Source organism: Puma concolor, chromosome B1 (genome assembly GCF_028749965.1).
Source record: "Puma concolor isolate L17-30 chromosome B1, mPumCon1.1.hap2, whole genome shotgun sequence".
In the NCBI taxonomy this organism is placed as follows: domain Eukaryota; kingdom Metazoa; phylum Chordata; class Mammalia; order Carnivora; family Felidae; genus Puma; species Puma concolor.
In genome coordinates this window covers 31,961,033-31,983,961 of record NC_141670.1, presented here as the reverse complement: position 1 = coordinate 31,983,961, position 22,929 = coordinate 31,961,033, and the positions used below count along the sequence as shown (strand labels likewise).

The 22,929-nt window shown below is 40.4% G+C and overlaps 1 protein-coding gene across 2 annotated transcripts; it reads left to right on the top strand.

Moving 5' to 3' along the window:
• The first annotated feature begins 669 nt into the window (after positions 1–669).
• On the top strand, positions 670–22,701 carry BNIP3L (BCL2 interacting protein 3 like). Of its 2 annotated transcripts, none has more exons than XM_025932968.2 (6): positions 670–860; positions 7,771–7,954; positions 12,544–12,616; positions 17,646–17,749; positions 17,881–18,030; positions 19,915–22,701. In XM_025932968.2, the coding sequence occupies exons 1-6, from the start codon at positions 761–763 to the stop codon at positions 19,961–19,963; spliced, it is 660 nt and encodes a 219-aa protein (XP_025788753.1). In that variant the 5' UTR covers positions 670–760; the 3' UTR covers positions 19,964–22,701. The 2 variants fall into 2 exon arrangements, with proteins under 2 accessions (XP_025788753.1, XP_025788754.1); XM_025932969.2 differs by lacking the exon at positions 670–860 and adding an exon at positions 6,877–7,016.
• The last annotated feature ends 228 nt before the right edge of the window (positions 22,702–22,929 follow it).

Genomic DNA, 22,929 nt, shown 5'->3' with positions numbered 1-22,929 from the left:
AGTGTTTAGTAATCTAAAGAAGTTTAGCGCCACCCAAGCAGAAGGAACATGGCTTCCCATGTCCAGTCCCAGAAATAGGTTCAGTGATGGAATCTGGGTGGTTATTTTCTTCGGTATGTCTTCCTGGAATTTTCCACTTTTTACAATGATGGAATAGTACATTTGAAATTTAAATTTTTAAAAAATCTGTAACAACTAAAATTCTGGCGTGCCTTACATTGTTCCCTATTTACAGTGTTAATATATCGCCAACTTTGTTTTAGGTTTTAAGACAGGGAGGCACCTGGGTTTTTGCTTCCTTTGTGTCACCATGATACTTATTACAGAAGTGAGCCTTTATACTGAAATGTTCGGGGGACTGGCTAAAACAATATTGATCCTGTAGGTGTGGGAGATTTGGGTGCCAGCACATGAGCACCTCACACTTCCTCATTACACATTTCTCTCTAACCTCTATCTCGGTTCCAGCCGCATCAGTCACTCCATCAGGCCAGTACAAATGACACGCAAGAATTCATTCCAGGGGCGCGAGTCAGCGTGACTCCCGCGTCTCCAGATCCGGAGCTCGCCTAGGAACGCCCCCTCCCCGCCCCTTCGCTTGTTGTGTTGTCATCACGTGGCCCTAGCGGGCCCTGACGTCAGGGACGGGGGAGGGGCTGCGCAGGCGCAGAAAAGGGGGCGGGGGACTCGGCTTGTTGTGTTGCTGCCCGAGAACCAGAGACGGTCCTGCTTCGGCCGCGGGTCTTCCAGCCGCCCGACCATGTCGTCTCATTTAGTAGAACAGCCGCCGCCCCCCCACAACAACAACAACAACTGCGAAGAGGGTGAACAGCCGTTGGCCCCGACAGCCGGCCTCAACAGTGAGTGCTGGGCCGGCGGGCTCGGTGAAGAGGATGGGGGAGGAGGAGCTGCTCTGGCCGCGGCCGCCAGCTCCGCGCGGAGGGCGGGAGGAGAAGGCAGCCCATTGGCCCCGGCTGAGGATGTGCGGGTGACTGACAGCTCCCTTCACCTGTCAGGGCGAGTTGCTCCTGTCTTCCTCTAGCCCTGTCTCCCCTCCCTCCTGGGGTCTTGGGTGGGGAGCTGCTTGGGTTCGCAGTTGGGGAGGGCCGATGGGTGGGAGGAGAAGGGGGGCGAGCCGATCCCACCTGTGGTGGGCCCCCGAGCGGAGCCAATCGGGGCGCGGGGGGCGGGCCTTGGGGCGCGGTGAGGGCGGGGTGGGCGGAGCGGGCGGCGGAGGGGACGTGGGCAGGGATGGGGACGTGCAGCGGGGACGCCGGGGGATGGACGCGGGCGGCGGGCCGAGGGGAGGGGGCGGCCGGCAGACGCGTGGGAGGTCAGGTGTGCAGCGGGGCTCGGGCCTGGCCCGGCGGACCTCCCCTCTCTGGGTCGGCCTTCCCCCAAGGCTTGGAATGTGAGCCCCTTGGTTCCCTTCCTTTGTTACCACAGGCTGGCCAGGAAAATTATTTGGCAATTTAGTGGTTACTTGTATCGCGCGTGTTGGGGAGTGGGGGGTGTGAGGAGGCTATGCTACTTTTTTTTTTCTGAGATTTTTTTTTTCTTTTAGAGTTGGCCCAAGTGAGTTTTTTGTTTTGTTTTTGAAACGATGGAGTTGTGTGCCCTGAAAACCTCTTGTGACCAGCCTCTTTAAACCACCCAAGATTGCATAAATCTTGGAGTCTGGGGCAATAAATGTTCAGAAACGGGCTTAAAACCACACTGATGCAGTCGGGCGCTTGGAAGTCCATGTGCAGTATTGAGTTATGACCAACTACAGTTGCTTATCCAGACATTGCGGTGCTCAGACATCTTGTCCTAAGATTGTTCCTAGCTGTCTTTAAAGCTCAGAGTCTTGGAAAGGTTCTTGCCTAACCTTTCTTTCCACAATTGATCTCATAAAAGAGGTAGTTGGGACAGTTAGCATATGGCCTGATGAAATCATTTAAAAATCATTTGGATGCTTAAATGACACTTCAAGGCATTGCAATCTCTTTCATAAGAGGGAGGTGTTCCAACATGGCCTGAAAATTATTTTACGGAAAAGAATTCCTGTCCCCGCAAGATGGGGATAGGATTTTCTTATTTTAAGGTGTTTTCATTGCTTATTGCTCCTGTTCCATCTTTTGATGGATGAATTTCTGAAAGGTTGAGTTTTTAAAACTTATAAGTGTCTTATGTTCTGGACTGTAAGATTATATATTATTTCCCACAGTAAGGATTAATTTATGTGTCTTTAAACGTTATTCGTTTCATGTGTTAATGTGCATTTTAAACACTACTTAACTTGTTTTTAGCATACTCTTAGAAGCATCGGATTTCAGAATAGGAAGACTTTAGAGGTAACTGCCTCTGTTTACTGGTAAAGGAGCAGGGTGAGAGTAAAAGTGTGTTGTCCAAGTTCACAGCAGGCTAGGACTTAGAGCTGAGATTTCTACTTTCAAATGATCTAGTGCTCCTTTCAGGACACGTCAGTGGCCCAGAATGCCCTGGTTATGTGTGTTTACTATTCTCTCAGTAGGTTATCCTGCCTTATGAGCAGAAGTGACCTGCCTAGCCAGCTAGCTCTTTTTGGTGTACTCTTTTCTTCATTGTACTCCCTCTTATCCTGCAGCGCTCACGACTTGGCCAGTTGGTTAATATGCATGCATGATTTCACAGAAAAAAAGAAATTTTAGTTTTCCTTTGACCAGCTAGCAAAAACAACAAAGGGGGTTGAGTTGTATGTGATGGTTTATCTCTGTGTCTGGAAGACCCTACGCGGTATTTGATGTTTTGGGACAGTCTGTTGCTGCTGCGTTCGTATTAGCTCTTAACAGAAGTAGAACATTCAGTCTGTGTGTGATATCCAAATGGTGCTTTGGGAAATCTGCTAGATAGCAAGTATTTTATTTGGGGTAGGGTGAGCTTTGAAAAGTTACTGAAGAGCTTTTAGGTAGTGCCATATTTAATGACTCCCCTCTTGCCTTTTATTCTGTTTGTTTTTTCAGTTCATTATACAACAGTGGTTCAAACCAAACAAGAAGCTTTCCTGATTCCTTCAAATGATTTTTGGGCACTGGGCAAAACAACTTATTCAGACATCTAATACCACCCAAATTGTTGATAAGTTGAAGTTCTTTGTTGGGTAAAGTTGCACCACTGTGAAACACAGAAGATGAACTCGTTGTACAGATTATCTGTGGTTTGTGATTTTTATCTTAAGTTCAGGAATCAAAACAGAGTTTTAACAGCAAATTATTGAAATATTTGAAGTAATGAAAGCTTTCTCTGACTTTTTTTTTTTTTTTTTTTAGTTTACCATTGTAGGGGAACAGTTCACCTTCCTTACAAATTAATGGACAAATATACAGAATACTGGCAAAGTTAAAATGATGTTTTTCCAGTTTCCAGTCTCAGTTGTAGTCTTAAGAAAACTGTCAAGTTACTTAATATTTGTATAGGACATTTATGTTATATAATAATTCTTGTTGTTTAATGTAGGAAGTACAGCCTTTTTTTTTTTTCTTTTTGAACATCTTCATCCATGATGTACTTGTTTCCCCAGTATGGCCAGAGAGCTTTTGAGTCTATGGCATGTGAAACTTCACTGCTTCATGATACTATTCTTGAAAATATTAGTAACTGGTGTGTAAGTACTCCTTCATGCAAAATGATTTTTTTTTTTTTAGAAGAATATCACTGACTGTTCTTGGTCTGCATTCCAGCATCAAGTGCTTGAAATAAAATAAAGGCTTGGAGGAAAGAACATAAGACATGATGAAATGTATCTCTGCTGGTTAGGATGAAAGTTACACATGGGACCTTGGAAAGTTGGGGGGGGGGGGGGGATGATGAGAAATACTCTTCCTCCTTCTCTCCCTTCCTGTGCCCTGCAGCTCTCCCACTCCCCTTCTTGCAAGAGGATTGAACTAGTAATTATAAAACTAGAAAGAGTATATACAGCATACAGTCATGAATATAATCACAATTACTGAACCAGCCTTCATGATGTACTAGATTAGAAAATATAGAAGCATGAATCTCTTAGCAATTCTGAATCTCTTAGCAATTCTCAAAGATTTGAGAAAATATCTCATGTATGGTGTATATGTACAGTCTGGCATAAGAACACTTTTCAGTTTGTAAGTAGACTTAATATAACAGAGAGAGCCTGCCAGTTTTTTTTTTTTTTTTTTTTTTAAAGCTTGATTTTTAGGAAGAGAATTCACTGAGATTTTTTTTTACTTTGTATTGCTTGGACAGCACAATCCTCATATCTTGTTTCCTTTCCAAGTAGAAAGGGACTTTATGAGGATTGGTAGAGTTAGAACATCAAGAAATTCTGAAGCTGTAAATCAAGAATGAACGAGGTAATGAAAAGCATGTGTAGTCCGTCTACTGAGAAAGACAGGTTTACTTTTTTCCCATTTTACTCAAAAAATAAAGCTGGTAGGTAGCCTTTTAATATCTGTATGCATAGGTGTTTCTGCAGTACAGTTTATTTCCATAGATGATATATCTGGAGAATTGTTGAGTTAGGGAAAGTCTACCTTTTTAGGTGTCTTAATGCATATTGTCAAATTACACTCTAATGAATACCTGATTGTAATAACATCATATTAGAAACAATTTTGGTTATCATTAACCATCAACATTGGATAATGGCTAAAATATGGTATATTTTTATGAGATGCAAAGCAGTTGTTTAAAAGAATGAGGTAAGGTAATATGCATTGATGGTGAAAGATATCTACAAAGTGTTAGGTAAAAAACACTTTTTACAGAAAAATATGTATAGTATGATTCAATTTTTTTGTAAAGACAAAAGCAAAAAACACAACTATCGAAAAAGCTCTGGAAGTTTACATTATGAACTTTTTAAAAGTGGTTTTATTTGGGAGTAGGAATAGGAGATTGGGAAGAAAGGTATTTTTACTTTATGTATGTTATTTTCAAGAAACACGTTTTTGCATTAAGAAATGTTTCTTAAAAGATACAGAGTATAATTACAATAATAGCTAACACATACCATTCACTAGTGATTTTCCTTATTTTTCTCAGTACTTTATTCATGTTGTCTTCGTGCACCCATCTGAGGTAGATATAATTTTTATCCCCATTTTACAGGTGAGAAAACTAGTAAGGGATTAAGTAACCTGTTTGGGGTGTAACAGCTGTTAAGTGTTAGAACGGGAGTCTGGCTTCAGTCTGTGCTCTTAACCACGGATATTAATATATGCCCAAAATTTTTGTCTGCCTTAAGTGGAAATGCCTTCAGTTATGCTGGGTGTGAAGCCAGTTACAGAAATCACTTTTACCAAGCTTTTCCAGGTGTGTCTTCTCAAGTTCGTAGATTATGATTGCTTACATATTTTTAATGCTGGAAGTAGAACCTAGATATTGGTTTGGAAGTCCTTCAAAAAGGTGAGGTGTGGAAAACCTGATATTGTTACAGCTGGTTTTCTCTTTGATCAGCTACTTGAAGTGAACATTAATTGTATTTTAGGGAAGACTGGCTTCCACAGAGATCCATCGGGAACGCCTGGTTCCTTACTTCTTCTACCAGAGCAGCTCAGGTCTTTTGTTTGTGTTGTTTATACATTAGGCTTCTGTACAAGAACTGATTCTGTTGGTTTAAAGTAAGTTTGAAATTGTAGAAAACAATAGGAGTAGGAAAAAAACTTATCACATACCTCTTTCTTTTTCTGTCTCTCCAGTTAAAATACTTTGCAGAGCTCTAAATTTAGGGATGCTTTTGGCATGTTTCTTCTACACTCCAGAGGCACTCCAAGGATTTAGTTAAATTACCTTTAGTGTTCAGTCTGTCTTAGCTTTGTTAGTCGAATTTGTTAATCCATTTTGAACTCTACCTAGTCTGTCCATTTTTGTTTCTGTATAGAATGAGGTCGCGGGGACGTCCTGCAACCGTGTTGTTTGGCAGTAGAGTCCCAAAGATTTGGTTGTGGTTATTGGGCTGTGACCCCCACTGGGACTGCCATGGAGGGAAAGGGAAGAAAGGGTAACTTCATTTTTATTCAGCAAACACGGTTCTAAGTACTGGACAAGGACAAACTCGTTTATCTAGCAGATAGCTGAATATCTCCCACTTACTAGGCACTTCACCCGTGTTCCTCTAGTTAATCCTTAGAGCAGCTCTGAGGTAGGGTCTGTGCTTTTATATCTGTTTTACAAATGAGAATACTGAAGCTGAGAAATATGGGCAGAGAGCAGGCGGTGGAGTCTGATTTCCAGGCAGGTCGCCTTTGAGCTGTTCCTTCATAGAAGGATGATGTGTTCACTTTGGATCTAGAATAGTCCTCACTTCATTAATAGTTCATTTGAGGGTTTGAGCCTGTTTTGGTGATTACTTGTGATTTACTGATGGAAGACTGTTCAGCCACAGAACGCTTAACACTTATGCTGGGAGTTTGGAGAGATGGCCCTACCAGCCTGCTTCATTATATTTTGTAAAACAAAATATGCGGGGCACCTGGGTGGCTCAGTCGGTTAAGCGTCCGACTTTAGTTCAGGTCAGGATCTCGCGGTTCGTGAGTTCGAGCCCCGCGCCGGGCTGTGTGCTGACAGCTCAGAGCCTGGAGCCTGTTTCGGATTCTGTGTCTCCCTCTCTCTGCTCCTCCCCCGTTCATGCTCTGTCTCTCTCTGTCTCAAAAATAAGTAAAATAAATTTTAAAAATAAAAAATAAATAAATAAAAAAATATGCAAAGTATGAAGCAAATCCATCACTATCTCTTTTTGTTGTGAAGTTGGCCTGTTGGCTACTGCTGCCAATTCTTATTAAAATTAAAGCATCTTAATGTGTCCGCAAACTCATGGAGCCAGTAAATATTTTCAAGAGCTGTCCAGATTACCGAGGCCACGTCCCCTTTCCCGTGGCTCCACCCCCTTTGACTGTTGGCCTGAGAAAACCTCAGTGTCTCCTGTGCAGATGCACAGTAGTTTCTCCCCTAAAACCAACAAGGCTTAATGAAACCCTAGAAAGTAGGAGCTCGTGGGAGAGAAGAAAAGTCAAGTCCACAAGGTACGGTTAGTACATAGAGAAAGGGAATAGAAAGGGGTGAGGTACAGAGGAAAGGAAGAAACTAATCGGTGGCATGGAGACAAGAGCTTTTTCAGAATTCTTAGTGTTACCACCTGATTTAATTAAGAGCTGGATGCGTTCATTTATTTTACACATGTGTACACAAATTGAAACTTACGATTGGAGTTAAATTCTCTGGGAGCTTCTCAATTGTTTATACTAATTAAGACAGTTGTTGACTTATTTAGATGACTTTCATGAAGTTTCTAAGCCATGTGTTTATTTTATCTGTGGGGAGGGCACAACTAAATAGCTGAAGTAGACTTTGGGGAAAAATATGTGTTACATTAAATACATCTATAACTAAAATATTGAAGATAAGTAGGCTGTCTTGTAATAAAGTAGCCATTTATTTTTTGGAAAGCAATCTCAGAGTTTTCAGAGGAGTGCTTATTGTATATAAACTAAGCTTTAACTAGAGAGAAAATTGGCCGAAAAACACATTTTCTAAGATACTAGTGGTTAGAGTTCCAGCTTCTTCTAAATTGGTTGATTGCATGAGCTACTTCAGGAACAAGAACTATACACATTTTTAGACTTCTGTTGCTCCTTATTTATTGTCTTCAGAGTACTTCTACGTTTGCTTTAAGGCAAGACCGAATTCTTATCGGAATTCACCACATTCGCATCTGTGTGCACATGACAGAGTTTGGTTCTGCTGTGGTTAACTTAAGCTATCTGACTCGTCCAACAGGTTCCTGGGTGGAGCTCCCTATGAACAGCAGCAATGGCAATGATAATGGCAATGGGAAAAATGGGGGGCTAGAACACGTACCTTCCTCATCCTCTATCCACAATGGAGACATGGAAAAGATTCTTTTGGACGCACAACATGAATCAGGACAGAGTAGTTCAAGAGCCAGTTCTCACTGTGACAGGTAAGTGAGAGCCATGATTTGGTAGAATTCGGAAAACAGACGGGTTACAAGGTTAATTCCCATTAGAAGAAATAAATTTGCTTTCGTCTTCATTTGACAAAATATGACTCCTGATTTATTGCAGCATGTGAATTTAAATCAGAGAGCTAATTGACAAATAGTTGAGTCCCTAGTGTTTTCCCCTAGATTAAATCAGTTTCTTTACTCAGAGTGTATCATTTTTTTGATATTTATCGGTTTAAAAGTCAAGGGCATAAATGTTTACTTGTAGAATGAATCCAGCTTTTTCCCATTTTCCTTTGTGTCCCTGTTTCAGAGATCACATTCTGCCAGTCACCTCTTCTGTGTCTGTCCCCCCTTCTAGCTTGTGAGTCTCCAAAGAGCAGGGGTCATGTTTCATCTCCGTGGTACCCTTGATAGTCATGGTGCTGGTGTGTAGTAACACTCAGTACATGTTTCTGAGTCCTAGGAACTGCAGGTTGATGCAAGTTACGGCAGAATTTGCAGGGTGGAAACACTGACCACCGGCTATCAAGATAGTTAATTTGGGAGGCCATTCTGTTTCTTCAGAGGAACTTTTATTTTAGACCTCCTATTTCTATATTTAACTCGGGAAAAGTAATTCCACTGATTAAGAACTGCTTATGGTGAAAGAGTAAGGGCACGGTGATTGAGTTGAATGAAACCAAGTTGTTTGTTTGCTTTTCAGTGTAAGCGTCATTCCCCCCGACCCCCCCCCCCCCCCCCCCCCCCCCGCGGGACGCGGTATTAAATGACATGGTGATCTACCTAACACCTCCTGGTCTGTGACGGCCATACGTTAGCATTACGGGATACTGGATGATGTGGTTAACTAAGAGTTAACTGATATTATCCATGGAGAAAATGCAAACGCACGAGGAAAAGGCTAAGGAAACACTTAAAAATGGGTACTAAAAATAAAAGTGATTATCTCTAAGGGACGGAATTATGGATATTTTTCTTCTTCTGAACATTTTTGTACTTTGTGTAAAATGTATATATAGCACATTTTATATATCAGAAAAAGTTTAAAAGGAGAAACAGGAGTTCAGTCATGTTTGAAGTTCCTGCCTGTCTTATGATCCACCGATGTCACCAAGGTAGCAGAGGACTGGGTTGCTGGCTCTGGCCCACCGCGCACCCCCGCCTCTGCCTTGTCCCTGTACTTCCCAGGAGCCTCGTTAGAAGCAGCGCAGATGGCTCTTTGCTGAGCAGCTTGCCACTGATTCCAGTAGCAACAGCATTCGTCTGTCTTTCAGAATGAAGTTTCTATTACGCTGCATTTATATTATGGGACTCGTTATGCGTTTCTGAAGTTTTCTGCTTGTTCTAGGCTTGTTTCGAAGGCTTTTCTGCATTCAAGTACATGACCCTTGATGATTGGCATCAATGTGTCCCTTAACCTGTTCACTTGCTGTGGTCATTGAGCAGAGAAGTCCCTTGCTTGCTTTTCTGGTCAACTTCTTTCACTTGTGGTTGTAGTTATACTTGTGATTGGACATGAATTTACTTTCTCACGATCATGTTCAAGTTAGGTCTTTAAACATGTGAAGTGAGGCGTGGCGCATGCCTTCGAGCACTTTCCTGTCCCTCAGCTTGTGTGCCTTTACGCGCTGGGTTCCTGGTCATCTTTCAGAGAAGGCCTACAGCTCGAGCTCAGTAATACTCTCCCCTGCTATATAACACATTTTAACATTCAGAAATGTCTTTAAAATTCATGTCATTTGAATTGCCATGCATCCCTATATTTGAAGTCATTGAGAAGTGTTTCTTATAGATGGAGAAATTCTAGGATTCTTGGATATTAGTCTCAAAGCTAATTTATGTATACAGTGACCCTTGAACAACGTGAGTCTGGACTGCACAGTCATGTGAATGCTTTTCGATACAGTCCAATACTGTAAATGTGTTTTTTCTTCCTTATGATTATCTTTAACATGTTTTTCCTCTAGCTTACTTTATTGTAAAAATACACTAGACAATACATATAACATACAAGATATGTGTCAGTTGACTATGTTATCCGTAAGGCTTCTGGTCAAAAGTAGGTTATTAGCGATTAAGTTTTGGGGGACTCAAAAGTTACACACAGGTTTTTAACTTTGTGGGGTGGCCTCAGCACCCTGTATTGTTCAAGGACCAACCGAACTTGGAATTTAAAAATTATCCCACAGGTACATTTTTGTCACTGTGGCGGTTGTAAGAAGATAACCCCCCTGTGTTTTATATCGCGTTTCACCCTATTGCGGGAGTTCTCAGCCTACACACCAGACATACCTAGGGAGCTTTTAAAAATACCAGTGCACAGACCCCATCCCTAGAGATTCTCATTCCGTTGTGAGGGGTGGGGTAGAGACAGGATATTTTAAAAGCTCCCCAGCTAATTCTATCATGAGCCAGAATTGAAGCTCTAATGCATTTCACATTGTTAGGAGGAGTAAACCATTGACCAGTGAAACATTGAGTATTTTCCTCAGTGGGATTGGTGCCAACGATAAAGAAGAGTGTAGAAGGAGAGAAGTGCTCCTGTAGGGTTCTTGACTGTGTCATTCTACTGCGTTGACCTGCTTAGGGCTACGGAAGGCTCGCCCTTAACTGTATCTCTGGCTGTGAACTCAATGATGTTGGAGCATAAGGACAGTAAACTGAGGACAAGAGTGCCTCCTACCTGGTTCCTGTGCTGTAGCCTGAGATTTCTAGTTTAAGACCAACATTTTCTAAATACACTAAAATGTTTGTGCGGTACAGAATCAGCTTTTCTCTCTTGCCATCCCTATTTAGGACTCTCTTGTGTCAATGATAATAGTCTGAGGCTCCTAGGCCGAATCAGTCTGACAGATTTCAGGTGAACTTATTTTTGAGTGTGTCTCACCATCATTTCTATATGTTAACATTCTACACGTGCTCTTGGTATCTTGAATAGTTAATATCTAGTCCTTTGAACAAGTCAGGCCTGAGCATTTTCATCCATACTTCAGTTTAGATTTGGGAGGTGGGGGCGGGGTGTATAGTGGAAAATCTAGTGACCTGTTGTGTTATACTTGATCTTAGCCGAAAGGCCGAGAAGCAACAACCTGCCGTGGTTACACAAGGAATCGCTGATAAAACTAAGAATAGAACTTAGCATGTTGTGTTCATCTATTGTATCAAGATAGTTTGCAGTCACGTGTTTTGTCGAAAAGTTTGTAAATTTTTGTTTTGGGGAATATTATCTTGTACTTTTCATTAAAGTTCCATATTCATATATGAGCTTCAGTAATCCACTCTGAGATATCTCAAAGCAAATATTTCTGAAACAAGTAGAACAGTGGTTCTGAAACTCTTTGGTCTCAGTACTCCTTTACAGCCCTAAAAATTATTAGGATCCCCAAAAGTCCTTTAATTATGTGGGTTATATATTTCAACATTTAACTATATTAGAAATTAAAACAGAAAGTTTCAAAATACACACTCATTCAACAATAATAAACCCTTTACATTTCAATATAAGTAGCTTTTTAAAATGAAAAGCAACTTTTTCATAACCAAAAAAATTAGTGAGAATTAGTAGCATTGTTTTACATTTTTGCAAATCTCTTCAATATCTGGCTTTAATAGAAAACAGCTGGATTCTCATCTGCTTTTGCACTGGGTCTGTTGTCATAAAACACATCATGTAGCCTTTGGAAAGTTTCACGATACACGGAGTAAGAATGACAGACATGACAGAATAAGAATGACAAAGGCAAATAAATCGTAATAGTATCGCGAACACAATTTTAAACTTGAAGACCCTTTGAAAGAGTGCCAGAGGAGGTGTTCGAGAAGATGTGACCGCAGACTGACCCTGAAGCTGGACTTGGGCAACCGGAGGCTCCCCAGCCCCTCTCCTGACCTTGGAATGTGCCTACCTTCCCAGCTCTCAGAAGCTGCCTGAGGAATAACAGCTTTGAGACAGAAATGTGGTGTTGAGACTGTTTGAACGGCATATGTGACTAGACCCAGTTAAGGCCTCTGTATGAACTTTTAAGATTTGGCAGGCTGATGGCGATCTGATGTGCTCGACTTACTGTCACCCCAAGACAAGCCTCATCTGTAAGTTCCCTCTCTCTTTAAAGCTGTCACCTACCGATGTGGGGTGGCCTGCCTCTTCTGCTCTCCTCGCCCTCCCATTTGGGGGCCGGTTTCAGATTCTACCCAGGAAGCTCCTCAGGAGGCTGGGAACCAACTGGGCTCTGAAAACTGCTTTCACATGTTGAGACTTGCTAGTGATGAATTATTTAATGAGGAAAGAGCTTTGAGCAAAAGAATCCCAAACCAGCTTTCTGAATTTGTAGATCATCGTACCTTTATTGGAAAAAGAGTAAAAATAAGGAAATTTATCATTGCAAAGAAATTCATCACCACCACAAAATTCCAGAACATTTTGGAAACAAGAGTGCTTGATTTCAGAAAAGATAATACTTTTTGATTTGTGGCTTTTTCAAAGCCAATTCTACTGTAACTTTCAGTTTTCTAATTTCCAGTGGAGGTTAATTTACTTGGCAAAATGAGAACTAAAATTAATGGCTAAATTCTTTCTCTTCTAGCCCTTCCCCACAAGAAGATGGGCAGATTATGTTTGATGTGGAGATGCACACCAGCAGGGACCATAGCTCTCAGGTGTGTGTGCGTGTGTTCGTTGTTCTGATGTACAGTAAACAATTAGGAAAAATGCGAACCTCTGGATAAGTGTGTTTTGCTAAAATATATTGAAGAATAAGAAGACTTTAGAAAGTACTTGGAAGCTGTTTTAAGTTATTCAGTTTCTGGTTGTATAATTTACTTAGGATGATACAGCCCTTGTACTTCTCTACAGCTGAGAATTTGGGGTCCTATCACCCTAAAAGAATTGGAAAATTCTTTTTTTTAATTTTTTTTAAGTGTCTATTTATTTTTGAAGGAGAGAGAGAGACAGAGTGTGAGTGGGGGAGGGGCAGAGAGAGAGGGAGACACAGAATCCCAAGCAGGCTCCAGGCTCTGAGCTGCCAGCACAGAGCTCAACACGGGGCTCAAACTCACCGTGAGATCATGACCCGAGCCGAAGTCGGACGCTCAACTGACTGAGCCAGCCAGGTACCCCTAGAATTGGAAAATTCTTATCTATGATGTATCATTCTGTATTCTGGGCTAGTTTCTTGAGTTTATAAATGGAAAACTGAGGAGTTTCATGTAAGGTCACAAAATGAATGAAAAGGAAAGCTGTAGAACCAGGTATGAAAACTTTTTCTGCATCTGAAATCAAAGCAGTCACTTTTGAAGTGAATACAACAGCTAGAGAGAGAATTCATCTAAATTTTGCAGGGTTCATTAAATTAAAGAAGATAAGAATAGTTCACTAGGAGTTGATGTTTTAGTAAAATCAACGGATATAGTATTGAAAGCTTACAAGGGTTTATATTATAAAACTTACGATGAGTAAATACTTGTTGTTCGTGATTTAGAATGTTCATAGCCAGCCCTTAACTTTCACCGAAAAGGGTCAGTGCAAATTCGTGAGGACAGGAACCGTTGTCTTGCTCTCCTGTGTTAGGTGCTTGCAGAGTGTTTGATGGAGGTTTGTTTAAATGGATTCTGACAGAAACTTTGTTTTGTGGGGTTATCACTTTACAACGTCCTAAACCCCTTTGCACTAGAAACATTTTACATGGTATGTTGGATGCACCCAGTATTTTCTGTTTCCGAAGGCTGCACAATTTCTCCCTGCTTTGCCTATATTCTATTTGTGCTGTCCTGAAACCTCGCAGATCTGTGGATTGAATACAAATTTATATTATGATGAGCTTTATCTTATAGAGAAGGTTACAGTAGCAAGGCTGTCACGTAGGCAGCTGTTCTGACTGTAGTTGTTGAATTGCTGGCTTACGTATGTCCAGTTTGCCATGTGGATGTGCTATAACTAATGAAGAAGAAAATATATAGTTTCCATGGCAAAGTGGACTAAGGAATCCCAAGACAGAGAAGTGAAATTAATTCTTTGTTGTAGTCTTTCCTGAGGAAGATATCCTCAATCCATATTGTCTTTCGTACGGACAAATTGAAAATCTAGATTAGCCTTTTCCAGAATGTGTTTCGAGAAACAATTGCTCAATGGGAAGCTCCATAAAATAATCCTGAAGGCAAGTTAAGTGGAAATAATACAGCCCCTGTGCTCCCTCCCCCTCCCATCCCAGTATTTACAGCACATAGTAGTACCTTAAAGGCTCTGACAACTCCTGCAGTAAAAGAATCTGTTTATCGGGGCGCCTGGGTGGCTCGGTCGGTTAAGCGTCCGACTTCGGCTCAGGTCATGATCTCACAGTCTGTGAGTTCGAGCCCCGCGTCGGGCTCTATGCTGACAGCTCAGAGCCTGGAGCCTATTTCAGATTCTGTGTCTCCCTCTCTCTCTGCCCCTCCCCTGTTCATGCTCTGTTTCTCTCTGTCTCAAAAATAAATAAATGTTAAAAAAAAATTTTTTTTTAAAAGAATCTGTTTATTTAAACCAAGTGTTTTCCAAGTTAATTTGATCTTAGACCTCCCTCCCCCTTCACACATACTTCCCCCCCACCCCCGAATAAGCTCCCTAACCACCTAATGAAACACTTTGATAGGTGCTCTCCTGGTTCATGGAGTGGCAGTGTACAATTAGCCTTCACTGATAATTGAATTCAAATGGAATTCTAGAGCTGACTGCATCCATCCTAGAATTCCAAAGGAATTTGTGAAATTTAGGAAAGATAATGAAAATCTTTTGGCTTCTGTGTTGGATTATGGTCGTATTGCTAGTGTGGTTCCTATTCAGAAACAGGTACCTAAAGGAACATTGAAGTAAGACTTTTAATAAGACATCGGTAGGTATGATTTACTTAAGCTTTCAAAAAGCCTTTTTCATTGCTTTTTTAAAATTGAAGAAACGATCATTTAAAAATGAGTAACTTTAGGGCTTGGGAGGACACATTTTATATTTGTGAATGAGAAGCAAGTTTAGGGTTAGCAAACTTTGAAGCAGTTACCACAGGACTGTTATGGTACTTGATTTTATTGAACATTTTTATACATGTCTATACGAGGAATGTTTGGCATTTTCAGCCTTTTCTAGGAGGAAGGAAAGACACTGATAGATATATTCTTGGTGCTAAATTTATTCCTAAAAAAAGTTTTTCCCACTTTTGATGTTCTCAGTCCAGTGAAAGAGGTGATATTAGCCCTGAGAACAAATAGGGAAAGTGAGACTTTGTCTTCGAGAAGTTACTTATCTAAGATCACAAAGCCAATACACAGTAGAGCCAGGATTGAAACCAGGGCTGTCTGGGCCTGCTCCTTCTACTGTAATAAGTCCTTGTAGGGGATTGATTTCAGGAGAGCTCATAAGGTCATGAGAATGAACTAAAACATGCCTGCTAAGTTAATGCTGTGAAGAAGCCTAAGGGGTAATGCATTTAAGAAAAGGATCATTCAGACTATACTTTTATGACCATAGTCCTCAAGAGTCTTGTTTTATAGTAGAAAATTGACTGTAGATGGTCTCTTGAAGTCATGATGCAGACTGAAGATGTCCTTCCTTCTCCCTCTTGTAAAACTGTGGTTTATCTGCCCATGGACCCCACTGTATGCAGTTTAATAGTCACATGCAGAGAACTTGAGTGGCCCAGGGAAGGAAAATGTAAGTGATTTGAAGGTAAGGGACTTCCGCATGAGAACAGGCTAAAATGATGAGAATTTTTTTAGACGTGGGTGTAGAGAGAGGATAATTCAGTTTAAAAGCACAAATCGTATTAATTAGGTTAAGTACATTTTTACCATATTCCGGAATTCCAAGGATTAGAAGGTAATTTAAAACCTGAAACTGGCAAATTTAACATGAATAAAAGGGAAGCACACGGCGGTAGTAAACGAGGATAGCATGAGATTCTTGGTTTTTAAGGTAAGCAGTCTAAACTGATTTGCGCAATTTGTATTTTGTTGTTTATTTGTTTTTTACTAGTAGTCTAAAAACTTTGCTTCACTCAACTGAGAGAAAATGACATCAGCTTCGAAAAAATTAGAGCGTAAAATCTTACCACACTTTCATTCTCTTGGAAAGTAGGAAATACTGATCTGTTCACAAATTTAAATGTAAATCTTCGAGCAGTTTTAAGGAGAGACATGTGAGACCAGAGTCGGAAACTGGAAGCAGAATGTTGTGCGGTGTTGCATATAGCCCGATATTGTGTGTACACAAACTGGTCTCTAAGTAAATTGTAACAGTTTATTGTTTTTGATTTAGGATGTTTTCAGATGTATTTCACAAAGAGCCAACTCATGATTCTGAGTAATCTCAATACCCAGTGGAAAAAGCTTAATCCTAAAGGCTACATTGTGTCATTCAGCAGAATTTGCTAAATCCAGCAGAACTAAATAAGAATGGTACTACCCGAGTAGCAGAAATCCACAGGGATTTTACTTTCGGTTCGATCGTCTCTAGATGCAGGTAGCCCATTTTATTCTGAAACCACCTTACTGGGGCACCTGTTTCAAAAGAACTAGCCTGTCAGAGAGAATCATGTTGATCTATTAAGTTCTGCATTTCACTGCTGTCTGCGAAAAGAATGGAAGCTTTGGTCAAAGAATGAATCCTGTTCAAGCAAAGTAACAAATCAAAATAGTTCGCTCTGAGACCCTTTGGTTTGAGGTCCTAGCATCCATTCTGTAAAGCTGAGTGAACATTGCTGTTCATTTTTAGGAATATCTCCTAAAAATTCCTGTGGCTTCTTTTGCATGTTCTTGGCCTGAAACTATAGGTTATAGTTAGCAGGAGCAAAGACTTCTTTCTCATTTATCTGATGGAAAAATGTCAAATTCTAAGTCAGTAGCAAATAAATGGGTCCAAGAAACTTTTGGCGTAAGTACTTTTGAATAAACCTTGGGAAATGTTTACTGATTTGTCTAAAAAGTATATAATCTCCTTCCAGGAAATAAAACCTAATGCTTATAAGTGGGGGCTGTAGAAAACCGTTTGCCCAGGTTGAAATACTGGCCCCGCCTCTTACTGATTATGGAACCTTAGGCAGTTACTGAATTTGTGTCTTCATTTCCTCATCTGTAAAATGGAATGTCAGTAATTCCTGTTTTTGTAGAGTTGTTGCAAGGTAAAGATTAATGCATGTGAAGTGCTTAGAATGATGCTTGTATTTTGATGAATGATTAATAAATATTATTATTTACTTCTTCATCACATCTCCCACTGATTTCTTCCCTCATCACTTTAATTGGTTTGTATATACATTTGGATATGTTGTCTTTTAGTTTTAATAATGAAAAATTTTAAGTGCGTACAAAAGTGAAGAGAATGTTGCAGTGGGCCTGTGAAGAAACATTGACCAGATTCAACAGTTGTTAATGCTTTCTGCACTGTACCTAGCATGATAGCCCCAAGTGCGCTTTTTTGAGGTTCACATCCTCTGCTTAGATAGAACCGCAGTGAGGCCCGCTCAGGTTCTTTTTAAGATCTTGAATGCTGTGATCTCAGATCATTTTGTCAGCCTGTTTAGAAAGCTGTCACGTTTCTTCCATGAAAATTGCCCAGGCACAACCTTAGGATCTTCATATATTTGTTGTCTAGATTTGTCTTTTGTGGTAGGAAAAATTGGTCTTCTTTTGTTTTTCTTTTTAAAGTTGTAATTCTTCTTTACAGTCAGAAGAAGAGGTTGCAGAAGGAGAGAAAGAAGTTGATGCTTTGAAGAAAAGTGTAGACTGGGTGTCTGACTGGTCCAGTAGACCCGAAAACATTCCACCTAAGTGAGTTCTTGCCCGTGTCTCCTCTGGACACAGGGGAGGTGTGAACTACCAGCGTGCGGTGGACCTACTCATTTCCAAGATGTTCTCAGCAAGTGCATTTCTGACCCCTTCCTCTGCCTTTCTTTCCCCAGGGAGTTCCACTTCAGACACCCCAAACGCTCCGTTTCCTTAAGCATGCGGAAAAGCGGGGCCATGAAGAAGGGGGGTATCTTCTCCGCAGAATTTCTTAAAGTGTTCATTCCGTCTCTCTTCCTCTCTCATGTTTTGGCTTTGGGGCTAGGGTAAGTACTGGTGAACTCCCAGCGTGTTTTCCATTTATTTTACCCTCCTATTTTTTTTCCAGATGTAAGAAACATGGTTGAGACCGTTTGTATTGTTTCCCTTTTAATGTTTGAGTGCAGATAGGGTGAGCTTAAAAGAACTGTTGAAGCCGATACGTTATTGGTACATTGGTAAGCATTTTTAATAGTGGAGTTTTGTTTTTCTTATTTGAAAGTAAGTTGTTCGTGTTAGTCCTGTAGTGATCATTTTTAAGTGGGCTCTTCTGTGTCTGATTTTTCCTTTTGGGTTTTGTCGTTTATAAATTATTCAAGATTAGCTAAGCTTTAAAGTAAACTAACCTTTAGTGTATAAATTTGGGGCTGATGTGAACATTGTTTTTCCCCCCAGATGGGAAAATACACCGTTTTATTGAATAGTCTTTGAGTGAAACTGGTAGGTTGGTGGGGGTCCTGTATTTTTCTTCCTGTAGCATTTTCATTGACTCTTCTAAAATTGACCCCACGTTTACCTGTAGCTGATTGATTTTTCAGTCTTTTAAATTCTTTTTTTTTTTTTTTTTTGATCGAACAGTTGAGGAAATCTATTTTTTTGGAGGATTTTAGGAGTTAAACACTAGCTGTTAGTTTCTTTTTTTAAGGTCTGTTATTCTCTTCAAGCATGTACAAGGAGTCATTTTCTCTATATAATATGCAAAAGAGATATCCCTTATCTTCCCTTTAAGGAGCTCAGCATATGGGAGAGTATTTACAGTCACAAACATGGAAACATATACGTGACTTTCCCATAGACTCCTCTTGTCTTTCTTGGTTCTTGATCCGTTTTTGTGATGGCAAAGACCATGATGGCAGACAGCGGAATGGAAGGGGTTTGTGCGGAAGGAAGTGTGTGAGTGTCGTATGGGGTTGCTGTGAGGGCAGACTGGGTAGGACTTTAAATTCCCTTTCAGTATAGGGGCACGTGCGTGGCCCAGTCGGTTAAGCTTCCGACATCGGCTTGGGTCATGATCTCACGGTTTGTGAGTTCGAGCCCCACATCGGGCTCTGTGCTGACAGCTCAGAGCCTGGAACCCACTTTGGATTCTGTGTCTCCGTTTCTCTCTGCTCCCCTGCTCACGCTCTGCCTCTCTCTCTCTCTTTCAAAAATATAAACATTCAAAAAAAATTTTTTTTAATTCCCTTTTAGTATTGACTGCAGAGTAGTTCATTTGCCCTCAGGGAGTTGGTTTTTGTACCTTGCGCGGGCTCTTTCTTTCATGAGTCTTCAGATTCTCTCTCTTGCTGGAATAAGTGTGTTATTATTGATGAATGTAGAAAAAATGATTTGAGAAAGTTGGTTGGTTTTGTTACACTGGGAGGGGTGGGACTAAATTCCTATTTTCCTTAACTTCCTTTCTGCTTATGTTACTTAATGGTAAAATGCTTGCTTGGCATGGGAAAGCAATGTTAGGCCTGATCCTGAAGAGTTAACTGGTTCGTAAGAGCCCCCTGTAAGGCACTGGCAGCTTTGTGATTTGGCTCATTACCGTATGTCGTATCTCAAATATCAATAGACCTCTGTCCGCTGTAAGGGAACATCTCAAAGGAAGTTTGTGCTTTGTTCTTTGGGGAATCTGTTCTCTCTGGTTTTACTTTTGTCTGATCGCTGCCCCTGTGCTGTCCAGTCCTGCCTAATGAGTAAACATAATTATATAAAACCAGTTTGGCTGGCTGCTGACTAGTTTGAAGTAAGTCAGCAGTGATTTCAGGGTAGGGAACTGTGCACTGACACCTTTTAGCCTTCTACGAGAATTGAAACATTTAGTTTTTAAGTACAGTTCAGCCTGTGGAAAGCTGGTATACATCTGTTGAAGCCGATGAAACGTGACGCACTCTGTTTCCTTTCAGCATCTATATTGGAAAGCGACTGAGCACACCTTCTGCCAGCACCTACTGAAGGAAAGAAAAGCCCCTGGACAAGCGTGTGACCTGTGAAGTGGTGTATTGTCACAATAGTTTATTTGAACTTGAGACCATTGTAAGCATGACCCAACCTACCACCCTATTTTTACATATCCAAGTTCCAGTAACTCTCAAATCCAGTATTTTATTCAAACTCTGTTGAGGCATTTTACTAACCTCATTCCCTTTTTGGCCTGTAAGACACTTTAGAATTTCCTAACAGAGTTTACTGTTATTTAGAAATTTGCAAGGGCTTCTTTTCCGCAAATGCCACCAGCAGATTATAATTTTGTCAACAATGCTATCGTCTCCTTTTAGTGCTACCAGACTTAGACCTGCATCATTCGTGGTATACATTTTGCTCTTGCAAGATAACTACCATCTCTCTCTTCAAATGAGATCAGGTTAGCAAATGATATGACAGCTTTGTTGTTTTGTTTTTTTCAAGACAAAGGCAAGCTTCCCTAAGCTTGAATTTATAGTTATTAAAAAAGAAAACAAACAAACAAAAAAAACCAAGACACACACACAAAAAAATATCCTGGGCAATAAAAAATTATTTTAAACAAGCTTTGGAGCCACTTTTTGTCTAAACAGCCTCCTTAATGGCGCCTTTTAATTTGTAGGAGGCCAGCTACATAAACGATGGGTATGACGTAGAATCAGAACTAAAGCACATGAGCATATTTTAATACTAGGATGTTGTAATGCTGTCTTTTCTATGGTGTAGAATCTCTGTTACTCATAAGGAACGTCTCAGGCCTACCTAGAAATAGATGAAATTGCTTTGGGGATTTGTGTGTGTTTGGTATTTTTATGTTTATTAGCTTTAGCTGCATGTGAATTTTTCATGACTTTTAAGCTTTTCTGTTGTTGTTGTTTTTTTCCTAAGAGGAGGCTTTGGAACGAGTTCCAATTTGTGGTACAAATACGGGCTTCTTGTTCTAGGAAGCACCACTTACACTCTGAAGCCTTTAAACTGTGAAGGTAATCGTTTCGGAGTGATTCCAAGCACTCGCACAGCTTTGAAAACCAGACGTGGGTTGTGGGGACAGTTGACAGTTCTGAAAAGATGGCGTTTGTTTTCTTCGGATCTTTCCCTCTCACCTGTCCAGCCTTCCCACGGTGGCCCCTGCGATTGGGCGGGCGCTGGCCGTTTTCTCCTCCCGTAGCCATCTTCAGTTGTGAACTCCTGAAGTTCCAGGGCACTCGGCAACAGTGATCGGCTTGTGTGTGTTCGTGCATTTGGGTTTGTTTGTTTCTAAAATGTGAAGCTTTAGGACCGAATTGTTAGAAAGCATCAGGACCCCCAGTGATTGCAAGTAGATTTCTTGGATTTTTGGAACACCTGGCATGACTCTGAAGGATACTATTATATGTTTTATATATAAATTGCTGTTTATGATGTAGACATGACTATTGACTATTTAGAGGACCATTGGTAATCTTAAAACTGGCGATCTCTTCATTAAATCAAGTGCATCAGATTGCCTGGGATAAGAGCAGTGACAATAATAGATTTGCCGGTCTGCAGAAACTCTCTAACTCTGTTCTCTTTCACATCAGATTTTGTAAACTGGATGTGTTGTAGTGGAAAATAACCTACAGATTAAACAAAACAATAATAATTTCTGACTATCTTCTTTTCAAGAATATAGCAGGTTATCTTTGAGAAAGATGATATATCCAAAATAGTTTTCTGAATTATTTTATGTTTTCTTTCGAGCGGTTGATGTCTGAATAATTTTGGATATCTTTTTATTATACTTTGTTTCTAGCTTATTCTTAAACCTGGTAACACTTGATTTGCCTTCTATAACCTATTTATTTCAAGTGTTCATATTTGAATTTGTTTGGAAAGTGAATCTGACGGCCCACTGATTTTGAAAAGCCTGCCTAAAACTGGAAAGGCCGATCAAGTTGCAAGAACTAAAGAGTTGGACCGCTGTAATATACAGCTTGTATTACAGTCCGTATCATGGGAGGGAAAGGTAAAATTATACAAAAAGTAAGAGCAACTTTTTTATAGGTAACACATTGCCCTCTTTTGAAACTCAGTAGCAATCCTATCAGTAGTGTGGTTGAACTTGGGTATGTTTATGATTTTCTTCAACATCGGACATAAATTTAGTTCTTTTTTCTTAAACTATCTGTGAAATTTTGGACTATTACTTAAAACATGAATACCTGATCACAGTAGAACTTATCATAAGATACAGTCATGCAGTATTTATTGACAGCCCTAACATATGGAATACATGTTGATGCTCCCACCCAGATTTATGTCAAACAGAAACAGATTGCGTGATTAGAAAGGAGACTTCAACACGTAACAGTTGACGTTTTAAGAATAATGTTTTTAAAGCTTTACGCCTGTTTACAGTTTGGGGGACGAAAAGGCAGGCTTCATTTTTCTTGATTGATGAAAGCTGGCTAAAAATATTCGTAGATGGAATCACGAGCAAAACTGCACAAACTTGCACATTAAAAAGTGCAACAAGTTACTTTGCAGCAAAAGTATTTACTGTTGTAAAAAGTGAAAACCGAACACTTAGCCAGTGGGATGAATTTTTAAGTGAACCAGTTGTTGAAATTATTGGAATTAACTGAGCCAAAGTGATTATGCATTCTTCATCTATTTAGTTAGCACTTTGTATCATTATATACAGTTTACAATACATGTATAACTTGTAGCTATAAACATTTCGTGCCATTAAAGCTCTCACAAAACTTCTTCTGTCAGCATATCGTTTTATGTCATGTGTGTTGCCTGGGAGTTCAGAGAGGAGGCCTTCTGTGTGCACAGAAGTTTTCCACCATTGAGCTCCTTGAATACTAGGGTGCCGAGTTCACAGGGACGAATGCTCTTCCTGCCCTCCTGAGTTCCCTCCTCTTGGGGGGACCGTCACCACACAGATGAAATTATTTATCAGAGATGTGTATAAGAAGTAGAAGGGGACC